The following is a 25320-nucleotide window of genomic DNA, read 5'->3' on the forward strand; positions in this document are numbered from 1 at the left end:
GTTCTTGACTTCTTTGCACTCGCAGGATCAACACCATGTGAAAGCTGCCAAGGCTTGATGCTTGCACCCTCTGAAGCCTCGGCCTGAACTCTCTGTTGACCCCTTTCAGTCACAGCTGGAGTGGCTGGGATGCAAGGGACCAAGTCGCTAGGCTGCACACAGCACAGGGATCCTGGGCCGGGCCCACGAAACCACGTTTTCCTCCTAGGCCTTTGGATCTGTGATGGGAGGGGCTGCCTCTCAAAGGTCTCTGACATGCCCTGGAGACATTTTCCCCATTGTCTTGGTGATTAACATTCAGCTCCTTGTTACTTATGCAAATTTCTACAGCCAGCTTGAAATTCTCCTCAGAAAATGGGATTTTCTTTTCTTTTTCTGGGGAGGGATGGAGTCTTGCTCTGTATCCCAGGATGGAGTGCAGTAGCATGATCTCGGCTCACTGCAGCCTCTGCCTCCTGGGTTCAAGTGATTCTCCTGCCTCAGCCTCCTGAGTAGCTAGGATTACAGGTGTGAGCCACCATGCCCAGCTAATTTTTGTATTTTTAGTAGAGACTGGTTTTCATCATGTTGGCCAGGCTGGTCTTGAACTCCTGACCTCAAGCAACCCACCTGCCTTGGCCTCCCAACATGCTGGGATTACAGGCATGAGCCACCATAAGCCACCGTGCCCAGCCTGGGATTTTCTTTTCTATTACATTGTCAGGCTTTTAAGCTCTTTCCAACCTTTTAAGCTCTGTTTCCCTTTTAAAACTGAATGTCTTTAATAGCACCCAAGTCACCTCTTGAATGCTTTGATGCTTAGAAATGTCTTCTGCTGGCTGGGTACAATGGCTCACGCCTGTAATCCCAGCACTTTGGGAGGCCAAGGTGGGCGGATCACAAGGTCAGGAGATCGAGACCATCCTGGCTAACACGGTGAAACGCCATCTGTACTAAAAAATACAAAAAAAATTAGCCAGGCTTGGTGGTGGGTGCCTCTAGTCCCAACTACTCGGGAGGCTGAGGCAGGAGAATGGCGTGAACCCAGGAGGCGGAGCTTGCAGTGAGCTGAGATCGCACCACTGCACTCCAGCCTAGGTGACAGAGTGAGACTCTGTCTCAAAAAAAAAAAAAAAAAAAAAAAAAAAAAAGAAATGTCTTCTGCCAGGTACCCTAAATCATCTATCCCAAGTTCAAAGTTCCACAAATCTCTAGGGCAGGGGCAAAACACTGCCAGTCTCTTTAATAAAACATAACAAGAGTCACTGTTACTCCAGTTCCCAACAATTTCCTCATCTCCATCTGAGACCATCTCATCCTGGATTTCATTTTCCATATCATTATCAGCATTTTGGTCAAAGTCATTCAACAAGTCTCTAGGAAGTTCCAAACTTTCCCACATTTTCCTGTCTTCTTCTGAGCCCTCTGAACTGTTCCAACATCTGCCTGTTATCGAGTTCCGAAGTCACTTCCACATTTTTAGGTGTCTTTTCCACAGCACCCCACTCCCGGTACCAATTTACTGTATTAGTCCATTTTCACGCTCTTGATAAAGACATACCCGAGACTGGGCAATTTACAAAAGAAAGAAGATTGATGGAATTACAGTTCCACATGGCTGGGGAGCCCTCACAATCTTGGAGGAAGGTGAAAAGCACATCACAAATGGTTGTAGACATAAGAAGAGAGCTTTTGCAGGCAAACTCCCCTTTTTAAAACCATTAGATCTCATGAGATTTATTCACTATCATGATAACAGCATAAGAAAGATCTGTCCCCATGATTCAGTTACCTCCCACTGGGTCCTTCCCAGAACATGTGGGAATTAAAGATGAGATTTGGTTAGGGGCACAGCCCCAAACTATATCAAGAGTGAAAAGGCAACACTTGGGAGAAAAGATTCACAAATCACATATCTGAAAAGCGATTAATATCCAAAATATATAAAGAACTACAACTCAACAGCAACAAAAAACTAATGTTAAAAAATGCACACAGGACATGAATAGATATTTCTCCAAAGAAGATATACCGATGTCCGAACAGCATATTGAAAGATGCTCAACATCTCCAATCGTTAGAGAAATGCAGAGCAAAACTATAATGAGGTATCACCTTATGCCTATATGAGTGGTCACTGTTAAAAACAAAACAGAACACCAGAAAATAACAAGTGTTGACAAGGATGTGGAGAAAATTGGAACCCTTGTGCACTGTTGGTGGGAATATAAAATGATGCAGCCTCAATGGAAAGCAGTATGGAGGTCCCTCAAAAAACTGAAAATAGAATTATATGACTCAGCAATACTACTTATGCATATAAGTTCAAAAGAATTGAAAGTGTGATTTCAAAGAAATGTTTGTACACCCATGTTCACTGTCACATTTTTGTAATAGCCAAGAGGTGAAAGCAGTTCCAGTGTTCATTATCAGATGAACAAATCAAGAAAATACAGTGTATACATATGTTGGAATATCATTCAGCCTTAAAGAAGGAAATCCTATTACTGGAACTTTGAGGACATTATGCTGAGTGAAATAAGTGAGTCAAGAGGACAAATTACTGTATAACCCTGAACAGTCAAATTCATAGAGAACATGGAATGGTTGTTGCCAAGGACCAAGAGGACAAAGTGATAAGGAGTTAGTGTTGAGTGGGTATAGTATTTCAGTTTTGCAAGATAAAAAAGTTCTAGAGGCCAGGTGCGGTGGTGCATGCCTGTAATCCCGGCACTTTGTGAGGCCAAGGTGGGTGGATCACCTGAGCTCAGGAGTTTGAGATCACCCTGGCCAACATGGTGAAACCCCGTCTCTACTAAAAATACAAAAAATTTAGCTGGGTGTGGTGGTGCACACCTGTAATTCCAACTACTTGATAGGCTGAGGCAGGAGAATTGCTTGAACCTGGGAGGCAGAGGTTGTAGTGAGTTGAGATCACACCATTGCACTCCAGCCTGGGTGACAAGAGCAAGACTCCATCTCAGAAAAAAAAAAGTTCTAGAGAGTTTTTTACACAACAATGTGAAACAGTTGATACTACTCAACTGTACACGTAAATATTGTTGGGGTTTTATATTGTATGGTTTGACCACAATTAAATATTTTTTAATATTGAAAAGATACCTGCACTCCCATGTTTATTGCAGCACTATTCTTGATTGTCGAGATTTAGTAGCAACCAAAGTATCTATCGACGGATGAATGGATAGAGAAAAGTTAGTACATATAGGCAATGGAGTACTGTTCAACCATAACAAAAAATGAGATCCTGTCATTTGCAACAATATGAATGGAACTGCAGGACATTATGTTAAGTGAAGTTAGCCAGGCACAGAAAGACAAACTTCACATGTTCCCACTTGTTTGTAAGAGCTGAAAGTTAAAACAGTTGAACTCACAGAGACAGAGAATAGAATGATGGTTACCAGTAGCTGGGAAGGGTGGTAGAGATGGGGAGCAGGGGGAAAGTAGGGATGGGTTAATGGGTACAAAAATATAGGTAGATAGAATGAATAAGATCTAGTATTTGGTAGCACAACAGGGTGAGTAGTCAACAATAATGTACATTTAAAAATAACTAAAAGGCCAGGCATGGTGGCTCACGCTTGTAGTCCCAGCACTTTGGGAAGCCAAGGCGGCCAGATCACCTGAGGTTGGGAGTTCAAGACCAGCCTGGCCAACATGGAGAAACCCCGTTTCTCCTAAAACTACAAAATTAGCCAGGCATGGTGGTACATGCCTGTAATCCCAGCTAATCAGGAGGCTGAGGCAGGAGAATCGCTTGAACCCAGGAGGCGGAGGTTGTGGTGAGCCAAGATTGTGCCACTGCACTCCAGCCTGGGCAACAAGAGCAAAACTCCATCTCTAAATAAATAAATAAGTATAATTGGAATGTTTTAGCACAAAGAAATGATAAATGCTGAGGTGATGTGTAGCCCATTTCCTCTGATGTGATGATTACGCATTATATGCCTGTATCAGAATGTTTCATGTACTCTATAAATGTTACATACCTACTATATACTCATAAAAATTTTAAAAAATATTTTTAAGTAAACAAAATAGTGGAAATGAAAATAATTACAATATAGTAGTATCAGTCACCATGGAAAGTCAATAGGATAGGAGGGAGTTTTAAAAAGGAGAAGAAATTTAAGGGTCAGTGTAGTTTCCATAGTTGCTGTTAAATCAGATGGCCAGGTCATATGGTGGTCCAAGTGTTCAGAAAGTTTTTATTCTTGTCACTAGGCCAACTAAATACTACATCCTCACTTGTTCCCTAAATATTAGCAGGGCTGTCTTAGAAGGGCTCCTCCTTCTTTCTTTAGAATGTTACTTAACTACATTAAGTTAAGACTATAGGAAGAGAAAACAGTTCCCCTTTTCCTTTTCATATCCACTAGTCAGTCCTGGAGAAACAAGTATTCGGTTCTCCTCAGTAATGCAGCCTAGTTACATCTTCATAGTAACAAATGCAGAATTCACATTTTGTTTCTGTTGCTAACCAGGACCTCCCAACTTATTTATCATCATCTTTTTTTTTTGATGCTATGGGTTGAATTATATCCCCCAAAATTAATATATTGAAGCCCCAGTCCCCAACATGACAGTATTTGGATATGTGGCCTTTGGGAGATAATTAGGCTTAGATGAAGACATGAGGGCGGGACCCTCATGATTGGATTAGTTCCCTCATAGAAGGACACCAGAGCATGCTTGCTCTCTCACTTTCTTGCCTTCCACCATGTGAAGACAAAGGAAGAAAGCACCCCTTTGCAATCTCAGAACAGGGCCTTCAGCAGAACCTGACCACGCTAACACCTCCATCTCTTATTTCCAGCCTCTAGAATTGTGACAACCAAATTTCTGTCATTTAAGCCACCCAGTCTCTGGTTATCTTGTTATAACAGACTAAAGATACTTGGGCCAAGCTGAGATTCTTGGTTTCTCTCTATCAATTCTGTTATTTAACAATTTGTCTAATAACCTTTTCAGAGATATAGGTATCTTAATTCCTGAGTAATTTCCATTTTGGATAAAATTTTTTTATTGAGTTCTTCTTTTCTGGACACTGTACAGAGTAATTGTCTTAGTTCAGGCTGCTATATAAAATATGTCAGAAACTGTGTAGCTTAAATCTCAAAGTTCTGGAGCCTCAGAAATCTAAGATCAAGCTGCTAGCATATCTGGTGTCTGGTAAGGGTGCACTTCCTGGTTTGCAGATGTCTGTCTTCTCATTTTATTCTTATATGGTGGAAAGTAGAGAGAGGAAGAAGCCTCTCAAGTATCTTCTTATAAGGGCATATCCCATTCATGAGGGTTTCAGCCTTATGACCTAATTTCCTCCCAAAGACTCCACCTTCAAATATCATCCCACTGGCGAATAGGCTTCAATACATAAATTTTGGGAGTATATAAACATTTAGACCATAGCATTGCTTTGCATACATTAATTCATTTTAACTTTACTACAGCCGTATGAAGCAGGCATTCATATTTGTGTTTTACAGCTGAGAAAATGAGGACCAGGAAGCTTATATAATTTGCCTGAGATGATGCAGTTTATAAGCTGCAAAACTGGGGTGTTCACTAATTTTTTAGGCTCCATAACACACACTTTTAACCCCACTGCACTTTACTATTTCACTGTTTTCTTAGTTCTCGCTCTCTTTTTTTTTTTCTTTCTCCAAGGCTGACAGTGCCAAATTTCTTGTATTGCTTCTATACCATTCGTATTTTGACCTACGTCCCTTTAATTGGCGTTTGGCGGGGGTGTAGGGGGACAACGTGGGACAGATGACAGCACAGCCAGCAACAGAAAAAAATTGAAAGTTACTGTCTAAAGGAAGAGGAAGGCCTGTTTTCCTGCTTTACTTGTGAATTGTGGGTGATGATCAACTGGTAAAACATTGGTTCCCAATAGGGAGCTCTAGGACTGTGTTTGCAAAGTTGAGATTTTCAGATATATATAAGAAAGTAATTCCTCAGTATTGTAATTGGCTACATTGGGACATGTTAGCTTAGAAAAATTTAGACATTCTACATTTTCTTTAAGGGCAAAAGTTAGAGGTCTGGTAGTTGTGGGGTAAGCTATATATGGTTGATGTGCGATGCCTCTCTCTTATTTCTCTGTATTTTCTCTATTTAAACCTGGAAATGGTACATCTCCTAGAAGACATACTAGAGGAATAATTCTTACTCTTTTTAGTCTCAAGACTGCTTTATACTCTTATTAATTTTTTTTTTTTTGCAAGAGGAAGTGGTCATTTAATAAATAACCATGTGGAAGAGGGTGTGCTACCATTCAGAACACCCCGACGGGTCACAGAATGTTCCAGAGCAGAAAGGCGCTGGGGATGCCCTGGCTGTCTGCCATCTCTGGCAGCACACCACTGTTCCAATCATTCAGCCCATTGTGTCCCTACTGGTCGCTGAAGTCGCCTCAGCTGAATGATACTGGGGGTGGGTGGTGGAAGGAGAATGCTGGGAGGGAGTGACACTTGGCGATCCAAGACAGAGGTATCAGGACCCAAAATAAATCATGTTGAATGCCCTATGAAAACAGTGACCCCCTTTATATTCTTAAAAAATATTTAGGAGCTTTTGTGTATGTGAGTTATTTCTATCATTATTTACTTTATTAAGAATTAAAGCTGAAATGATACTAAACCTATTGCATGTTAACATAAATTATTTTATGAAAAATAATTATGTCTTAAAAAATTATTTTTCATTTTCTAAATGTAAATGTCTTGAATGTCTGGCTTAATAGGAGACAGCTGGATTCTCATATCTTTTGTCTTCATTCTGTTGTGATGTTTTTTGGGTTGGCACATAACGATGAAAATCTGGCTTCATAAAGACATGTAGTTGAAAGGCAGAATTATATTAATGGCTTTTTTAGGTAATAATGGTGGACGTTCTTCTTTGATACTGTATCAAATGGAACCAATGACGCTTTCTTTGTTTTGTTGTTTTTTTGAGACAGTCTTGCTCTGTCGCCCAGGCTGGAATGCAGTGTCGCCATCTCGGCTCACTGCAAGCTCCGCCTCCCGGGTTCATGCCATTCTCCTGCCTCAGCCTCCCGAGTAGCTGGGACTAGAGGCGCCCACCACTACGCCCGGCTAATGTTTTGTATTTTTAGTAGCGACAAGGGTTCCCCATGTTAGCCAGGATGATCTCGATCTCCTGACCTTGTGATGCGCCCACCTCTGCCTCCCAAAGTGTTGGGATTACAGCATGAGCCACCGCACCCTGCTGGCACTTTCTTACAGGTCTAGGATCTGAAACTCTTTTTTTTTTTGAGACGGAGTCTCGCTGTGTTGCCCAGGCTGGAGTGCAGTGTTGCGATCGCGGCTCACTGTAAGCTGTGCCTCCTGGGTTCACGCCATTATCCTGCCTCAGCCTCCCAAGTAGCTGGGACTACAGGTGCCTGCCACCACGCCTGGCTAATTTTTTGTATTTTTAGTAGAGACGGAGTTTCACTACGTTAGCCAGGATGGTCTCGATCTCCTGACCTTGTGATCTGCCTGTCTCGGCCTCCCGAAGTGCTGGGATTACATAGGCATGAGCCACGGCTCCTGGCCTCTGAAACATTTTTATACTGTGTTACAGTAACATTCATTTCATTGGTCTTACACTTCAAATGGATCTTTTAGTCATGCATGATTTTGTAATATCATGTATTTTAGTTGTGTAGATATTCCAAATGTTATCACTTCCTGCAGTATCAAATATTACATTTGTTAGTATCACCACCATTTATCAGAAGAGTCTTAGGTTATAGGGTAGATGCAAGTTTTTTTAAATTCTAATTTTTGTTTGAAAGCTCAAATTTTATTATTGACAACACTGTCAGTTGTTTACCCTAAAGTGACAGGCGTACTTTGTTTATTTTTGAAAAACTGTTTGTACAGTATACACAAATGTAAATAATCATGTTTACCATTTGCTTTTTCAGTTAAAATGTTATTCCACAGAGTAAAAAGACTAGTTCAGTTCACAGCTATGCTTTTCTTCCAACAATGATGGTACTTTGATACACAGCAAAAATGCTTCATGTGTACTTCCTGTTTTGTCGCACAGAACGTTAAAAAGACATGTGCTTGTCCAGGCGCAGTGGCTCACGCCTAAAATCGCAGCACTTTGGGAGGCTGAGGCAGGTGAATCACCTGAGGTCAGAGTTCGAAACCAGCCTGACCAACCAGTGAAACCCCATCTCTACTAAAAAATACAAAAAATTAGCCAGGGATGGTGGCAGGCGCCTGTAATCCCAGCTACGTGGGAGACTGAGGCAGGAGAATCGCTTGAACCTGGGAGGCAGAATTTGTAGTGAACTGAGATCGTGCCATTGCACTCCAGCCTAGGCGACAAGAGCGAGACTACATCTCAAAAAAAAAAAAGACACATACTTATGGGTCAGATTTAACAAAATCAGTATGTGTTTTATTTTTATTTTAGTTTTGTTTATTATGGCTCTTTTAAAAAAAAATAATTTTTTTTTTACGATGGAATTTCGCTCTCATTGCCCAGGATGGAGTGCAGTGGCGCGATCTTGGCATGATCTCGGCTCACTGCAACCTCTGCCTCCCAGGTTCAAACGATTCTCCAGCCTCAGCCTCCCAAGTAGCTGGGATTACAGGTGCCTGCCACGATGCCCAGCTAATTTTGAAAATATTTTTGGTAGAGATGGGGTTTCACCATGTTGGCAAGGCTAGTTTTGAACTCCTGACCTCAAGTGATCCACCCGCCTCAGCCTCCCAAAGTGGAAGGATTACAGGCATGAGCCACCTCGCCCAGCCCGTTTATTATGGTTCTTAAGTAAAACCATTTTTTTTTTTTTAAAATCATGTGTGGCAGTGAAGAATCCAATGACACTAGTACAGTTTGGGGTTACTGCCTTGATTTCTTCTAAGGCACCAGCCATTTGGCCCACTGTTGCTTTTGTACCATCAGTACAAATGTCAGTGTATTGAAAATGACAAATAATATATTATTATGAAAATAAGTTTGAAATTGCAGACCACCTGAAATGGCCTCAGGGACTCCTAAGGGGCCCAGGGACCACACTTTGGGAATGACTACCCTGCAGAATTTTGTGCTTCCCAGTATTCACCAGGTTATCCTACTCTATCAGGTATTTCAAGGGTGAAGATAATTAATCTTCAAAGGTTCTGTTAATATATCTAGAGTGACTAGAGGAAATTAGAATATCTCACTCATTAGGTATATTAGAATTTATCACTCATTAGAATTTAGAAATTAGAATTTCTCACTCATTAGGTATATTAATAGCTGCTATACTATATTCTTTTCCCTTTCTGCATCCAAGATAGGTGCTTTTCTGCTCTCTGAATCACTTAGGATGTGTGCCCAGATATCTTTCCTTAAACAAGTACCCGTAAGGAATTTATGAAACTTAATTATAAGAGGCTGGGTGTGGTGGCTCATGCCTGTAATTCCATCACTTTGGGAGGCCAAGGCAGGTGGATCACTTGAGGTCAGGAGTTCGAGACCATCCTGGCCAACATGGCGAAACTCCACCATCTCTACTAAAAATACAAAAATTAGCTGGGCACGGTGGCTTGTAATCCCACCTTCTCAGGAGGCTAAGGCACGAGAATCACTTGAACCCAGGAGGTGGAGGTTGTAGTGAGCCAAGATTGAGCCACTGTACCCCAGCCTGGGCAACAGAGTGAAACTCTGTCTCAAAAAAAAAAAAAAAAAAAAAAAGGCTCACACATCTCTTTTCTGCCCTTGACTTACTGTTTTTAGAAAGGAATGAATGAGGCTAAATTGTCTTGTCCAAATGAATTTTCTACTTCTTCACAGACAGTTCTCTGACAATAGATCTCGTCACTACCAAATCCATTAGCTCCAAGGTTGTTAACTCTGACAAGCTCCTGACAAATAGACTCCTGCATGAATGTGCTACCAGATTTTCTTCATTGTCTCCCAAGTCAACACTTATATACAGGATTCTTTAATAGATATATATGTGATACTGAGATTAGAATGTCTACCTCAGTAACTTTGATTCATCTTAAGCCATCAGATGTCTCTTGATATTTAGATAATAATCTAGTACTAAAGTACTGCAGGAGTTCAAAAACATTCATCACCCTTCATGTTAGTATAGTGGAGTTTATGACGTATCTGGGTCACAAAAATTGAATTTACATCATAAATGCTAATCTTAATACCTGTTTCCTTATGAGTGCAGCCACTTGGTGGAAAGACTTAACAGATTCATAGTAGGTTTTCTCCATTGAGGCCCTTGTTCAGTGTTCGGTGCTCTCAACACTAGTTCTCTGCTCAAACTTTCACACTTGACAAGAAGAAACAAAAGAAGAACAAGGTTCCAGACTTCAGGAGAGAGGCTTTTTTACCCAAATCACAAGATTGTAGTGGTTCCAGTATAAACTGATAAATGATTGGTTTGTGTTATAGTCGTTGTGTCGTAGAGAAAAAATGATATACTTTTCAAGGCAAGTTTTATAATGTTATTCCTTTGACTGTAATGTACTTGATGTTTATGAGATCCTTTGTATTCTTGCCTCAGAGCTTAGCTGATGAACCTTAAATTCGTTCACACACACTTATGCCACTTATGCCACTTGTAAAGCTGATATCGCACTTGTTGAAGGACTTGTTAGTATTTAAACCCTCCAGTAGATAGAGCTGTTGTCCACCGAATCACTAACATGGGTCTTTCTTTTTCAGTTCTTTCTCTAAAGAGGTGTCATTTTGTTTAGAAAAAATAATGCCCTCTTCATTTGCATGGCACTTTATCATGTTTAGGGAATGTTTTTCTTCTTACATTTTTCTCATTTGATTTCCCAGAAAGATGTAGATATTTTCATCCTTTATTTATAAGAAAGGCAACCATGCTTGTCTTCATGCACAAGGTTGCTGGATAAAGAAGTTGAGCCACCTGACTCCTGATCTAGTTCTTTTAAACTAAGCTTTATCATGTTTAGGACAATGCCAAGCCTCTGCATACACTTCCCCAGTCATTAGCAGTCTAAGTGATAATGTTTTTAGTTATCCTCCTACTGTGTCATTATGATTATGATTATGTCCTTATTTTAAGCATCCAGTTAAAGATACTGAAAGGCATTAGAAAATACTAGCAGCTAAGAGTTTGCACTGAAAGGCTGAAGGCTACTATATTTCTCCAAATTTGTTGTCTCACTCATTTTGAGATACCCCAGCTAAAACATCCAATAACTTGCTGCACCTACTAGCAAGAATCATATGGCCTAATAATCACCACGTCAGCTTAATTTTTACCTCGAGAGGTCCTGCTGTGTTGTCAATTAATAAGTAACAAAAACAATCCATTTACCTTTGAGTAAACTGGTTAGCTTTTGTTTGTTCATTCATTCAGTTACCAGACATGTAATGAATAATGCCTTGAGTGTGCCTCAAGCATTATTTATTTATAATGAGCTTGCTGAGAAATGGTCTATATTAGCAACAACAGTAATGATAATTAATACTTAATTAGCAGTACAGGCCCTGTTCTAAGAGTTATATACTTTACATCTGTCAACAACTGCTATAGGTTCCTCCTTATTTTTCTACTACAAAATTTATACTAAGCACCCTTCGGCTTGCCTCGTTGTTTCTTTAGTAGCAAAAGAAAGTATGGAAAAACTGCTTTGAAGAATAGAACATGCATCCTGTCAGCAGTTTGTGTGGTACATGCTATCTGGCAGTTTTTAGAAATGGAGATGGCATGATGGTATTCTCTGCTTTCTAAAGAGCAAGGACAAAGGATTAACTGTATTAGCAGATTACTGATGTTTTCAGGGATATATTTAGAGAAACACTGTGATTATTTTTACCGTTAACCTTTCCATGTATAACTACATTTCCTTTCTCTGCTTCTCCACTCCCCATTAAGAGTTTGATTTCTAATCTAAAAGATTTTATTGGTTTGTCCATAGCACTAAGTTAAGAATAAGACCACAGTCTATAATTCTTCTCTTTGATTCAAATAAATAGTATGAAAAATCATATATTTTTAGGTAACTGAATGTGAGATATTTCTGTCACTTCTGGTGAAATTTCTGGATGCAGATAAACCACAGTGGCTACGAGCTGTTGCAGTGGAATCAATACACAGATTCTGTGTGCAACCTCAACTATTAAGGTAAAACCTTAGCAATAGTTTGTTAAATAGATAGGTTAATGTTTATTAACCTGTAAAGTAACCTATAATAGGTTAATAAACTAGTCAGAAGACTTTTGGTATTTATTCCCAATATTAGTGATTTCTAAACAAAGAAAATAGGATATTGTATCTATAAGGAGGGATAGGGTGTGTAGATGTGGAAAAGAGCTGTGAGGTAAACACATGGTGAGTGATAGACATCAGTCTGAATTTACTGATTTAATATAGCCAAAATAATTTTTTTTAGAACTGTGACTTCTTTCTGAACCTTTGTCCTAAATTAGTAAAATCATTCAGGTGTAATGAAGAATTTTTGAGTATAGCTTGGTGACTCTTCCAGTAATATCACTTGCTATAAAAAGGTTTAAAATTTTTAATAAATTCAAATGTTTTTCCCAAAAACATTTTAAATTATTTTACAGGTCATTTTGTCAGTCCTATGATATGAAACAGCATTCTACCAAGGTTTTTCGTGATATTGTAAATGCACTGGGATCTTTTATACAGTCCTTGTTTCTTGTCCCCCCTACTGGAAATCCTGCTACAAGCAACCAAGCTGGTAAAAACATATTCATAATTTTCTTTCTTATATTCTGCCATAAGTTACAGTATTGACCATTCTGAGAGGATATTATGAAATTCTGTGACTAGAGAAATGTGGGTTACCTAAATATGTTGGTAGTAAAGAATTGCACCTAAAGAATAATCTGATCTCACTGAAGCAGTTGTGTTTTTTTTCCAAAATAGATTTTCTTCTCTGACATACTTTCAGTTTCTCTGATCACATAAGAACAAAAGTTTAGATGCTAATCTTCATTTTAAAAGAATCTATTTGATGACTCCCTTTGAAGAGTCTAGATGGTTACCGCCTCAGGAAGACTTAGTCCCTCTCTTAAAGGAGTTAACATGGTTGGAGTTTGTTTGGGAATCTATATGGTTTATTGTTTCCCTTTACCTTCCTTCTCTTCCACTTTGTACTGAGTGATGGTTTTGTATGCTTTATTGCCACTTCTGATAAAAAGTGGTTTAATTAAAGATATGCTAAACATTTATCAGTATTTTTACTTCCAATAGTAGCTTTTATTTTAAAAAGGGAAATGGTATTTTAGGGAAATAGGAAGACTCTCTGATAGACAAAATAGCACTGATAAATTTCATTTATTTCTGCAGTACCCATTCTGATAGTACAGGACATTTTTTTAAAGATTGGCCAGGTATTTGAATATTACTGATTTGTAGTCAAGTAGTAAAGTAATATCTTTCCTTTTTTTCCCTTCTTCTCTAACAGGAAACAATAATTTAGGTGGCTCAGTCTCAGCACCAGCTAACTCAGGAATGGTGGGGATTGGTGGAGGTGTTACTTTGCTGCCAGCATTTGAATATAGGGGAACCTGGATACCTATTCTGACAATCACAGTTCAAGGCAGTGCTAAAGCCACCTAGTAAGTAGTAGTAGCATTATTTTATAAAGAATTATATTGTTGGGAGTGATATTTAACCTAAAATGCTTCTCTCTGTATTATATTTTAAATTTTAGATCCAGTATTTCTAATGTATTTTAGAGCTCATTTTCTTTTGTCATAGTATGAAAATTGTATCTAGGACTGGATTTTATCTGTTTTCTTTATTAGTTTGTAGACTAACAGCATTACAAAATAAAATATGATTTCTTTACATATGGACCTATTAGCTTTCCTATACAGCTTTTTGGTTTAAGTATATTAATTAGTTTCAGACCACTTGGGCTTAGGTCGTCTAGTATTAGCTGAGTTACTTTCAGCAAATTAATCTTTTTTTTCTTTTCTTTTCTTTTTTTACCTTATTTCTCTCATCTATACAATGGAAGTAGTGATATATCTAATTTTCAGAATTCTATATGTAAGAAAGTTATTTTAAGTGCTTATCTAATCATATTCTTAGGGTTTAACACATGGAAATTTTAGTTTTTAATTAATTAAAAGTGTTTAATGGATTCCATATCTGTTATTTTTAAATTGTTTGTCATTAGCCATTTCAGTTTAACAAATGCATACTCAATAATGTATTACTGATTTTTTCTTAAGTCTTAATGAAATACAGAAATAAGGCAATCAATACTACATGGATTTAACATTGTTACAGTTACTATGAGGCAGTTATAGATGTATTTTAGTAATTGATATGTATAATTAAAACTATCCTTGGCTGGGTACGGTGACTCAAGCCTGTAATCCCAGCACTTTGGGAGGCCGATGTGGGCAGAACATTGAGGTCAGGAGTTTGAGACCAGCCTGGCCAACGTGGTGAAACCCCACCTCTACTAAAAATACAATACAAAAATGAGCTGCTTCGTGGTGTGCGCCTGTAATCCCAGCTACTTGGGAAGCTGAGACACCAGAATCGCTCGAACCTAGGAGGCAGAGGTTGCAGTGAGCCGAGATCATGCCGCTGCACTCCAGCCTGGGTGACAGAGCGAGACTATGTCTAAAAATAAAATAAAACTATCCTTATGACATAAATCAAGACTTAATGCGATACAGACTCAGGAGGCTGAGGCAGGAGAATCACTTTAGTTCAGGAGTTGGAGTATAGCCTGGGTAACCGCGAAACCCCATCTCTTAAAAAAAATAGAAATGAAACAGAATCTTTGACTAGTTAAAATCATCACTTTCTCTGGTATGTCAGTCTGTACTGTATCATCCTAGGTATATTTTACCTTGCAGCTTTATTTTGCCTAAAATTATAAAAGAATAGAGTCATAGAAGACTGAAATATTTTAATTAAAAGTCATTGTTATTTTTGGTCATTTATATTAAAACTACTTAGTATTTTATAGGCTTTGCCTTGTACAAAAGGTAATGACTCAAGTTGTAAAAGAATCAGATATCTAGCGCTAAAGGAGACATTAATTATCTAGTTCACCGTCTCACCTCATTTTGTAATCTGAACAAACACCAACACAGAAGAAAATTTTTGCTTCATAGAGCTTACACTTCAGTGAGTGAGACGGTAAATAAATAAATACACGAGTAAATATATAATATAACCTTGGGGTAGTGGTTAACTTGAAGATAAAGCAAGTTAAGAGGATAGAGAATGACCAAGGAGAAGATGGGGACAGAAAGGGTCTCCCTGAGGAGATAATACTGAGCAGACACAGAAAGGGAGGGAGTGAAAATGTGTGCTTGAGGAAGAAAAACAATAGCAACAAGCCACAAAATAATAAATACTTGTCTGGGTTGTAGAACTTCTTTTGAAAATTTATTAGTAAAAGCCTACAAACAAATTGTTTATTAATACTGGATTTTAATTCTGCTACTAAATACTGTGATTTTGAGTATAGCACCTGATTTCACTTGACATTAATTTTCTCATCTTTAAGACAAGATTAGGACTGAATCTCTAAAGGAACATATGCGTATATTTTTTTTTAGTACTGTACATACTGAAATTGCTTGATTCTGAAATAATAAATGGCCAGAAAATATTGGGTGTCCTTTTGTACATGGGTTAGTGTGTTCACATTGGAGCTTAACCGTTGAATTGGCATCTTTTATTCATTCATTGTGAGGTTCAATATAAAATGATTTCACTATTTTCTTTGAAGGCATATGTATAAATCTTGATTGTGCATTCTGTTCTTTTATTGACTGCTTGAGTATAATTTGAAAACTTAAGTGATAGATAGATAGAAGTAGTTTTGACATAAGTATTCGTGGCATATTCTTTTATATGTATTACACTACAGATCCCTTCAAAGTTGGACTTGTGACAGTTTTTGCAATTTGAGCTTAAGTTTAAAATGTTTAAACAGATAAATTACATTTTATCTCAAAGTGGAATTTATGCAGTAATTCTAATAAAGTAGCACTGAAAAAGTGAGGTAAGAAAGTACGTGTTTTCTTTTAGGTTTATGGTATAAATAAAAAGTATAAATTACCTTTTCTCTTAACTGTTCTAGTGCTTAAAGTCTGTGCCATAGAATTGGAGAATTGGAGTTTCCGATGTTTTGGATTATTTTGTGTTTTAGATACATTTTCCCAATAGATCACATATTCTTTGAGAATAGGAATTTGTCTAACGAGATGCTTAACACTGATTTATTTAGGATGTGGCTCTCAAAGACTAATTGGTCTGGGAAAGATTAAAGCCGTAAGCTCTATCTCCTCATTTGAGCTTAAGTTTCTTTTTTTTTTTTTTTTTTTTTAACTTTCCTTTTACGTTTGGGGGTACATGTGAAGGTTTGTTAAATAGGTAAATGTGTCATGGGGATTTGTTGTATGTATTGTTTCATCACCCAGATGTTAACCCCAGTACCCGACAGTTACCTTTTTTGCTCTTTCTCTTCCCACCCGCCCCCCTCAAGTAGACCTCAGTGTCTGGTATTTCCTTCTTTGTGTTCATAAATTCTTATCATTTAGCCCCATTTATAAGTGTGAACGTGCAGTATTTGGTTTTCTGTTCCTGCATTAGTTTGCTAATAGCCTCCAACTCTAGAGCTTAAATTTCGTGATCAATAATGTAAATATATTTCTAATGATTACATAAATTTTTAAAAGCTCAAGAGTTGATGCCTTAATGGTAGGCTTTAGTGTCAATCAGATGAGTTTAAAAACTACTGATTAATAACTGTCATATTAGTCCTCAGTTTTATTATCTGTGTCTCTTAGGGTTTTTGTGAGGAGTTAAATGAGATAGTACATATTTAAAAAGTAGAGTCCCAGGCTAAGAGTGTTTGCTCAATGAATGATCACTGTATATAGATGTTCTTATTATGTTTTTTTTTAAATTTAGCATTTCTTTATTAATTACCTACCTTGATGATTCAGAAACTTTAAGATATTGAGGTAGGACATTTTCTTAGCTTTTTTATTGTAATCTTTAGTAATTTCAATTTTACTTTTGAGATAATTCATATGCCATGAAATTCACCCTTTTACAGTGTACAATTCATGTTTCATTATGTTACAAAGTTGTACAACTGTTACCACTACCTAATTCCAGAAAGTTTTCATCACCCCTAAAAGAAACCTCATACCCATTAGCAGTCATTTCCCAATCCCCCTTCTTCTAGCCCCTTAGCAACCACTAATCTGCTTTCTGCATCTATTGATTTGCCAATTCTGGATATTTCATATAAATGGAATCACACAAATGTTCTTTTGTTTTTTTTTCAATAGATATGTAATAAATGTACATATTTTCAGGGTAAATGTGATATTTTGATACATTTATATAATGTGTAGTGATCAAATCAGGGTAATTTTGTTATCACCCCTAACATTTATCTTTATGGTGGGAACATTTGAATTCTTGTGTTCCGGCTATTTTAAAATATGCAATAGATTATTGTTAACTATAGTTACCCTACTGAACTGTTAGATGCTAAATTTTATTCCTGTCTGTATAACTGTATTTTTGTACCTATTAACCTCTCTTTACCCCCAAACCTCCACCCTTCCTGGCCCCTGGAAACCACCAATCTGCTTTCTCCTTTAATGAGATCCACTTTTTTAGCTCCCGTATCAGCATAATGTTTCTTTGTTTTGTTTTGTTTCTGTTTTGTTTTTTTTTTTTGAGATGGAGTCTTGCTCTGTCGCCCATGCTGGAGTGCAGTGGCATGATCTTGGCTCACTGCAAGCTCTGCCTCCCACGTTCACACCATTCTCCTGCCTCAGCCTCCCGAGTAGCTGGGACTACAGGCGCCCGCCATCATGCCTGACTAATTTTTTGTATTTTTTGGTAGAGATGGGTTTCACCGTGTTGGCCAGGATGGTTTCGATCTCCTGACCTCGTGATCTGCCTACCTTGGCCTCCCAAAGTGCTGGGATTACAGGCATGAGCCACCATGCCCAGCCCAGCATAATGTTTTGAAGTTTCATTTGTGTTGAGAATGTGTTCTTACTTTGTTCCTTTATATGTCTGAATAATATTCCAATATATGGAATTGCTTTTTTAAATCAATTGATGCATATTGGGTTATTTTCACTTGTGTTTATTATGAATAATACTGCTATGACCTTTTGTCTACAAGGTTTTGCATAGACATGTGTTTTCATTTCTGTTGGGTATACAACTAGTAGTGGAATTGCTGGGTAATATGGTCACTCTATGTTTAAATTTTTGAGGAAGTACCAAGTTCTTTTTCCAAGCAACTATACCGTTTTACATTCCTACCAACAGTGTGTGAGAGTTTAGATATCTCCACATCCTCAGCAATACTTGTTAATCTTTTTTATCATAGTCATCCCAGTGAGTATGAAATGATATCTTACCATGCTTTGATTTGTATTCCCTAATGACTGGCGACTGTTTGTGTGCCTCTTGGCCATTTATATATTATGTTGGGCAAAATGTCTGTTCAGATTCGTTGCTCCTTTGTAATTGGATTGTCTTTTTCTTATTTAATTTTAGGAGTTATATATTCTGGATGCCTGCCTCTTATCAGATATGTGATTTGCAAAAGTTTTCTTTCATTATGTGGGTCTTTTCATTTTCTTGATTGCTGCTTTTTGAAGTACAATTGTTTTTAACTTTGACGAATCTAATTTATCAATTTTTTCCTTTGTTGCTTGTGCTTTTGGTGTTATATCTAACAAACCTTTGCCTAATCTGAGGTCATGAGGATTTTTACCTATGTTTTCTTCTAAGAGTTTTATAATTTTAGCTCTTACATTTAGATCATTGAATCATTTGGGAGTTAATTTTGTATATGGTTTGAGATAGGGGTCCAACATCACTCTTCTGCATGTGAATATCCATTGTTCTAGAATCATTAGTTCTTTATCAATTGAATTACTCTCTCTTCTGGGGATTATTTTGCCAGATATCAATTTTAAGAGGTTTAGAACCATAGTTCACTATCTGCCATGATTTAAAACAGATGTATTGTCCTTCCTTCTGAAAACTTTCTCCTATGGGGTAAAAAATTGCTCTGCAGTTTGAACTTGACACACTGATGCTCTTATTCTCACCTTGTTGGCAGATTTGTATTTGAAATGATAGGTGAGCTGGGTATCTCACAGTGTGAAAAGCATCTTCCTCTTTATAGGAGTGATTTGATTTGATGACATCTTATTTTTAAAGCACAAGTCAGAGTTTGAGAAGTTTTATAATCGTATCTCATATTTTGCATATCAGTCTTAATTTTTCTAATATCTAATATTTAATGAAAATGTTGGCACAACTCGGGAGAACGAGAAGTAAATTATTAAAATAATTAGTTATGCCAGTGGTCAGGCCTTAATTTTTCAAATCAGGTTTTTAGAATACCATGAAGAGATCCCTTCCCTAAATGAAATAAATTTGGTAATGTCACTTTATTTTTTGCTATTCTGTTAATCTTAATTTTCTATAGTCTATAAATTGTAGAAAATAGTTTTATGTATTTTTTTGTTGTGGCTTCTCATTAGTATTCTATATTTTTCATAATTTCAGCTTAGAAATGTTGGACAAAGTTGAGCCTCCAACTATACCTGAAGGTTACGCCATGTCTGTGGCATTCCATTGTTTGCTAGACCTTGTTCGTGGAATCACAAGTATGATTGAAGGAGAGTTAGGAGAGGTTGAAACAGAATGTCAAACCACCACTGAAGAAGCTTCTTCACCAACACAGTCGTCAGAACAGCAGGATTTACAGTCAACATCAGACCAAATGGATAAGGAAATTGGTATGAGTCTGTATTTTTAATTTTTATTGGAAAAAATTTACCAAGAATTTGCAAAAATTGTAGTTTCTATAAGTCTTTCACCCTGATTTCTCAAGTGTTAAGCACTTTCCCACATTTACCTTACCATTTTCTTGAATTATATACATGTGACTATACTTTTTTCTGACCTATTTATAGAATAAGTTGCAGACATGAAGCCATATTACTACACTTTAATGCATCAGTGTGTATTTTTTCAAAATAAGGTTAGTCTCCTGTATATCATAGTATAATCACCATCAGAAATTTAACATCAATCCAATATTACCATCTAACTCCACATCTCATTCAAATTTTGCCAGTTGCCCTAGTGATGTCCTTTTATGTGTTGCATTTAGTTGCCATGACTCAATTTGGAACAGCTTCTTAGTTTTCCTTGTTTTATATGACCTTACTTTTTTGAGTACAAGTCAGTCAGTTTGAATTTGTGTTATGTTCCTTCATAATTAAATTCAGTTTATTCATTTTTGACAAGACTGGTACAGAAATGTTGCTGTGCTGTAGTTACTGTGTCACTACATTAGGAAGCATACTACAGTATCAATTTGTGTCATTATTGGAGATGCTCACTTCTGTCAGTTGGTTAATACAATGTCAGTCTGGTTTCTTCAGTGTACAGTTAATAACTTTTTGTGGAAAAATACTTTCAGATTGCTACTACAAAAGAGTGCTTTCCCTTCTGCATTTTTTTATTTTTGAAAATTTATTCACTTATATTAGTATAGATTCATGGATTCCTATTTTATTCAGCAGATTACAGTCTTTGACTATTATTATTTGGTTTGATGCTTAGATTGTTCCCAACATGGCCAATGGGACCTCTTTCAAGATGGCCCCTGTGTCCTTTGGACATGTCCCATGCCCTTTTGACATTCTGTGAGCACTTCCTTACTATTTGATAGAACAAGATGTTCCAGGCCGATCTCGGATGATTCTCGTCTAACTCAGGTGTCAGTCATTTCTCCAGGAAGCCCTAGTTCCTTTTAGTGGAGAATAGTATTGAAATGAACACAGGGATACTAGGTATGCTTTTCACCACTTGGATAGGAAATACATACCCATATACACACACAAGCATACATCTCTTTACATTTCTAAAATGTCTGTTTCTCTATATTGAATCACCATGACATCACACTAGTTTCTTCAGTTCCAGTTCAATACCACAAGGTTTATTTTTAACTTTCCGTATTTGTAATTCCCTTCTCCAACAGTGTGGAACCTGCTCACATTTTGCTCAGTATATTTACTTATTTGCTTGATTCTCGGTGTATGTAATCAGTCTTTTGGCTGAGCCAGTTTGTTACACTGTACCCTGCCCTCACTCCAACTGGTCACACAGGCCGAGAAAGTTTGGGTTGATGAAGGGGAAGGGAAAGGAAAGGATATCAGCTGGGCATAGTGGCATGTGCCTATAATCCCAGGAGGATTGCTTGAACCCAGGAGTTTGAGTCCAGTCTGAGTAACATAACAAGACCCTGTCTTTTTTTTTTTTTTTTTTTTTTTTTTGAGGCGGAGTCTTCACTCTGTCGCCCAGGCTGGAGTGCAGTGGCACCATCTCGGCTCACTGCAAGCTCCGCCTCCCGGGTTCACGCCATTCTCCTGCCTCAGCCTCCCGAGTAGCTGGGACTACAGGCGCCCGCCACCGCGCCCGGCTAATTTTTTGTATTTTAGTAGAGACGGGGTTTCACCGTGTTAGCCAGGATGGTCTCGATCTACTGACCTCGTGATCTGCCCGCCTCGGCCTCCCAAAGTGCAGGGATTACAGGCGTGAGCCACTGCCCCCGGCCAAGACCCTGTCTCTTAAAAAAAAATATATATATATATATAGGGCTGGGCGTGGTGGTTCACGCCTATAATCCCAGCACTTTGGGAGGCCGAGGGGGCAGATCACGAGGTCAGAAGTTCAAGACCAGCCTGACCAACATGGTGAAACCCCGTCTCTACTAAACATACAAAAATTAGCCGGGTGTGGTGGCACGTGCCTATAATCCCAGCTACTCAGGAGGCTAAGGCAGCAAAATCTCTTGAACCCAGGAGATGAAGGTTGCAGTGATCCGAGATCATGCCACTGCACTCTAGCCTGGGCAACAGAACAAGACTCCAACTCAAAAAAAAAAAAAAAGAAAAAAGAAAAAATATATATATATATGTATATATATATAAAATTTAACTTGTGTACAGAAAGATCTGACGACAGATATTTTAAAACAACTTATTTTTAAGACTTCTTCAAGTCTGAAACTATAGTATGGCTTCTGAGTTTTCATTCTTGTAGATTTTTAAATACTGAATATTAGTACTTAATAATTAAGTTGTTAATGGAATGTTTGACATATTGTCCAGGAAAATTTTAGAATTTGACATATGAATAACTATTGTGCTATCTGTAATTAAAATTAAATATTGTATGTTTTTTTCCTTTAAGTTAGTAGGGCTGTTTGGGAAGAAATGGTGAATGCCTGTTGGTGTGGTCTTCTTGCTGCACTTTCACTCCTTCTTGATGCCAGGTATTAAGTCTTTGTAAGTTTTATATTGAATTGTGTCAGTCAGAAAAACACGTTAAAATGGTTTACTTACATTTGTCCCTAGAATTATTTTCTAATATTAGTTTTTTTATATGTGTGAAACATTATTCTTTTTCTCTCATCCCCCTTCCTCATTCTGTCCTTGCCCTGCCCCAAGCCACCAGAATTGTCGTGATGTTTTAATGGAAAATACAGTCTTAGAATTACAGAATGCCTTTTTCGTTTCAAGACTTACAGCTACTTTTGCAATTATGATTATGTTTAATTTCTTTGTTGTTTTTCTTTAGGATTTAAAAATTTACTGATTTCAAAATGCTTGATATTTTAAGCTAAATCTTTATGTTCTTGGTCATTTTCTTCAGTAATAAATACATGTATTATTATTCATTGCTTTTACCTAGTTCAAATTTTTCAGGTTATGTTAATAGATTAAAATTCCTTCTTAAGTATATTGGTATTATTTTGACAACATTTTTGTATAGATTTTCTTAAAACTTCACTGAAAACTTAATTCCACATCATGCTTTACAATGTAATTAAAAATAAGTTAATCAGATTAAATAAAATACTTTCTTTTCAGCACAGATGAAGCTGCCACTGAGAATATTTTAAAAGCTGAACTGACTATGGCTGCTCTTTGTGGAAGACTGGGCCTTGTAACTTCAAGAGATGCCTTTATAACTGCAATATGCAAAGGTTCCCTGCCTCCCCATTATGCTCTTACTGTATTGAATACCACCACTGCAGCTACACTTTCCAACAAATGTAAGACAGGCTTACTCAAAATTATCTCTATGTAGTGGGATGATATGGTATAGACAGATTATAGACATCTGAGTTTAAGTCTCTGCTTTTTCACATACTGACTCTGTGACCCTGGGGAAATTAATGTCCCTGAGAGCTCTTTAAAAATATGGGTTGGGGGTGGAGGGTGGGGTTGGGATATCCAAAAATCTAGAATCTAAAATGCTCCAAAATCTAAAACTTATTGAGCACTAACATGACAAAGGAAATGCTCATTGAATAAATATATAATGTGAATAGGTATATAATGCAAACGTAAGTATTTACAAATATATTGTGCAAATAAATGCATCAGTATATATAATATAAATATTCAAAAATCTGAAGAAATCTGAAATCTGAAACAGTTGTGATCCTAAGCATTTTGGATAAGGGATACTCAACTTGTAATACTGACTTTAAACAATAATTGTGAGAGTAAAATAAGATAAATCTGGAAGTCCTTTGTAAAGTATGAGATACCGTTGAAATGGTGATTGTTATTTTTTTTTTTAATGGAACTAGTAGAACAGTAATGTTTGCAACCACTTAGGTTAAACTCACATTCGAAAACTTATTTTCTTGTTGAATTCTTTGAAAATACTTGTTTGTTATATGTAATATAAATTTCAGTGTAGTATTTAGGGTTTTTTGTTTATACGTTTTTTAATGAGACAGGGTCTCGCTATATTGCCCAGGCTGATCTCGAACTGGGCTAAAGCAGTCTTGCCTCAGCCTCCCAAGTAGTTGGTATTACAGGCTAATATTCAGTTTTCAAACTGAAAATGTATTGGTCTCTAACTTAAAAAGCATACCAGGGATACATATTTAAAATACTTAATGTGTTCTAGTTTTATATTGCTTATGAAGAAATCTACCAAAGTTATATAATTTTATGTTATATAGAAAGTTACTTAATATTTGCTTAACTTGTCTTGGTTTTTGTACCTCATGAAGTTTTTCTGTGTGTGCGTGTTTTTTTTGAGACAGAGTCTTGCTCTGTCACCCACCCTGGAATGCAGTGACCCAGATCTTGGCTCACTGCAACCATCGCCTCATGAATTCAAGCAATTCTCCTGCCTCAGCCTCCTGAGTAGCTGAGACTACAGAAGTACATCAACATACCTGGCTAATGTTTGTATTTTTAGAAGAGTCAGGGCTTCACTATATCGGCCAGGCTGGTCTTGAACTCCTGACCTCAAGTGATCTATCTGCCTCAGCCTCCCAAAATGACTGGGATTACAGGTGTGAGCCACTGTGCCCAGCCCCTCATGAGTTTTTTAAATGTTTGCATATAGACATTAAGTATTACTGATATTTAAATAAGTGTATGGCTAAACTTTGTTTAATGAAACTTTAAATATAACATTATTTTAAATGCAATATAAAAATATATTTTAATTATTTAGCCTTTCCTTTGTGTTCTAGCATATTCTGTTCAGGGCCAAAGTGTTATGATGATAAGTCCATCAAGTGAATCTCACCAACAAGTTGTGGCAGTGGGTCAGCCTTTAGCAGTCCAGCCTCAAGGGACAGTAATGGTAATGTACTTGTTTTTTTCTTGGTTATCAATTAGCTATTAACAAGGAAATCTGTTGTACCTGTCTTTGTGTTTGCCAAAATGTATCATCACATTTATTTGCTTTCTTTTACTAGAACTTCTTTCTTAAAGTAGAAGAAACTAGTTTATGCAATTGACATTATTGTAACCAATATGATAATACAACTTTTAATCAAATGAATTGTTCCTTATAAAACCTTCCAAATCTTTTTCTTAATTTTTTCTTTAAAAAAAATTTTAATACATTAATGCTACTTTACAAGCTTTTAATTTTTAAGAATATATAACAATTCTTGAAAATGTATCCTTTTTAAAATATAGCTGACTTCCAAAAATATCCAGTGTATGAGGACTTTACTTAACTTGGCGCATTGCCATGGGGCTGTTCTTGGAACATCATGGCAACTTGTCTTGGCAACTCTTCAGGTATGTTATATAGTGTCTGGGCCAGAGATTAGTGTTGTTTTTATATGTAATTGCTAACAGTTAGACTAAGCAACGCCTCTTGATGTTTTGGACAGGCCTAGAAATAGATAGTAAGTATGAAAAAAGTGAAATTAGAAAGGGAAAAAGATGTGACTCATATTGTAGGAAGTGGTGGAA

At 37.2% G+C, this 25320-nt stretch overlaps 1 protein-coding gene across 3 annotated transcripts in view; it reads left to right on the forward strand.

The window, feature by feature from the left end:
- The window catches only part of MON2 (MON2 homolog, regulator of endosome-to-Golgi trafficking), a 128094-nt gene that overhangs the window by 46094 nt on the left and 56680 nt on the right, over nucleotides 1–25320 (forward strand). For all 3 annotated transcript variants that reach the window (XM_050748397.1, XM_050748398.1, XM_050748399.1), the window contains exons 9-16: nucleotides 12012–12136; nucleotides 12580–12716; nucleotides 13446–13599; nucleotides 19574–19806; nucleotides 22274–22355; nucleotides 22954–23138; nucleotides 24585–24697; nucleotides 25039–25143. In XM_050748397.1, coding sequence (XP_050604354.1) covers nucleotides 12012–12136; nucleotides 12580–12716; nucleotides 13446–13599; nucleotides 19574–19806; nucleotides 22274–22355; nucleotides 22954–23138; nucleotides 24585–24697; nucleotides 25039–25143 — 1134 coding nt within the window. The remainder of the gene's footprint in view (nucleotides 1–12011; nucleotides 12137–12579; nucleotides 12717–13445; nucleotides 13600–19573; nucleotides 19807–22273; nucleotides 22356–22953; nucleotides 23139–24584; nucleotides 24698–25038; nucleotides 25144–25320) is intronic.

This window comes from Macaca thibetana, chromosome 11, assembly GCF_024542745.1.
Source record: "Macaca thibetana thibetana isolate TM-01 chromosome 11, ASM2454274v1, whole genome shotgun sequence".
In the NCBI taxonomy this organism is placed as follows: domain Eukaryota; kingdom Metazoa; phylum Chordata; class Mammalia; order Primates; family Cercopithecidae; genus Macaca; species Macaca thibetana.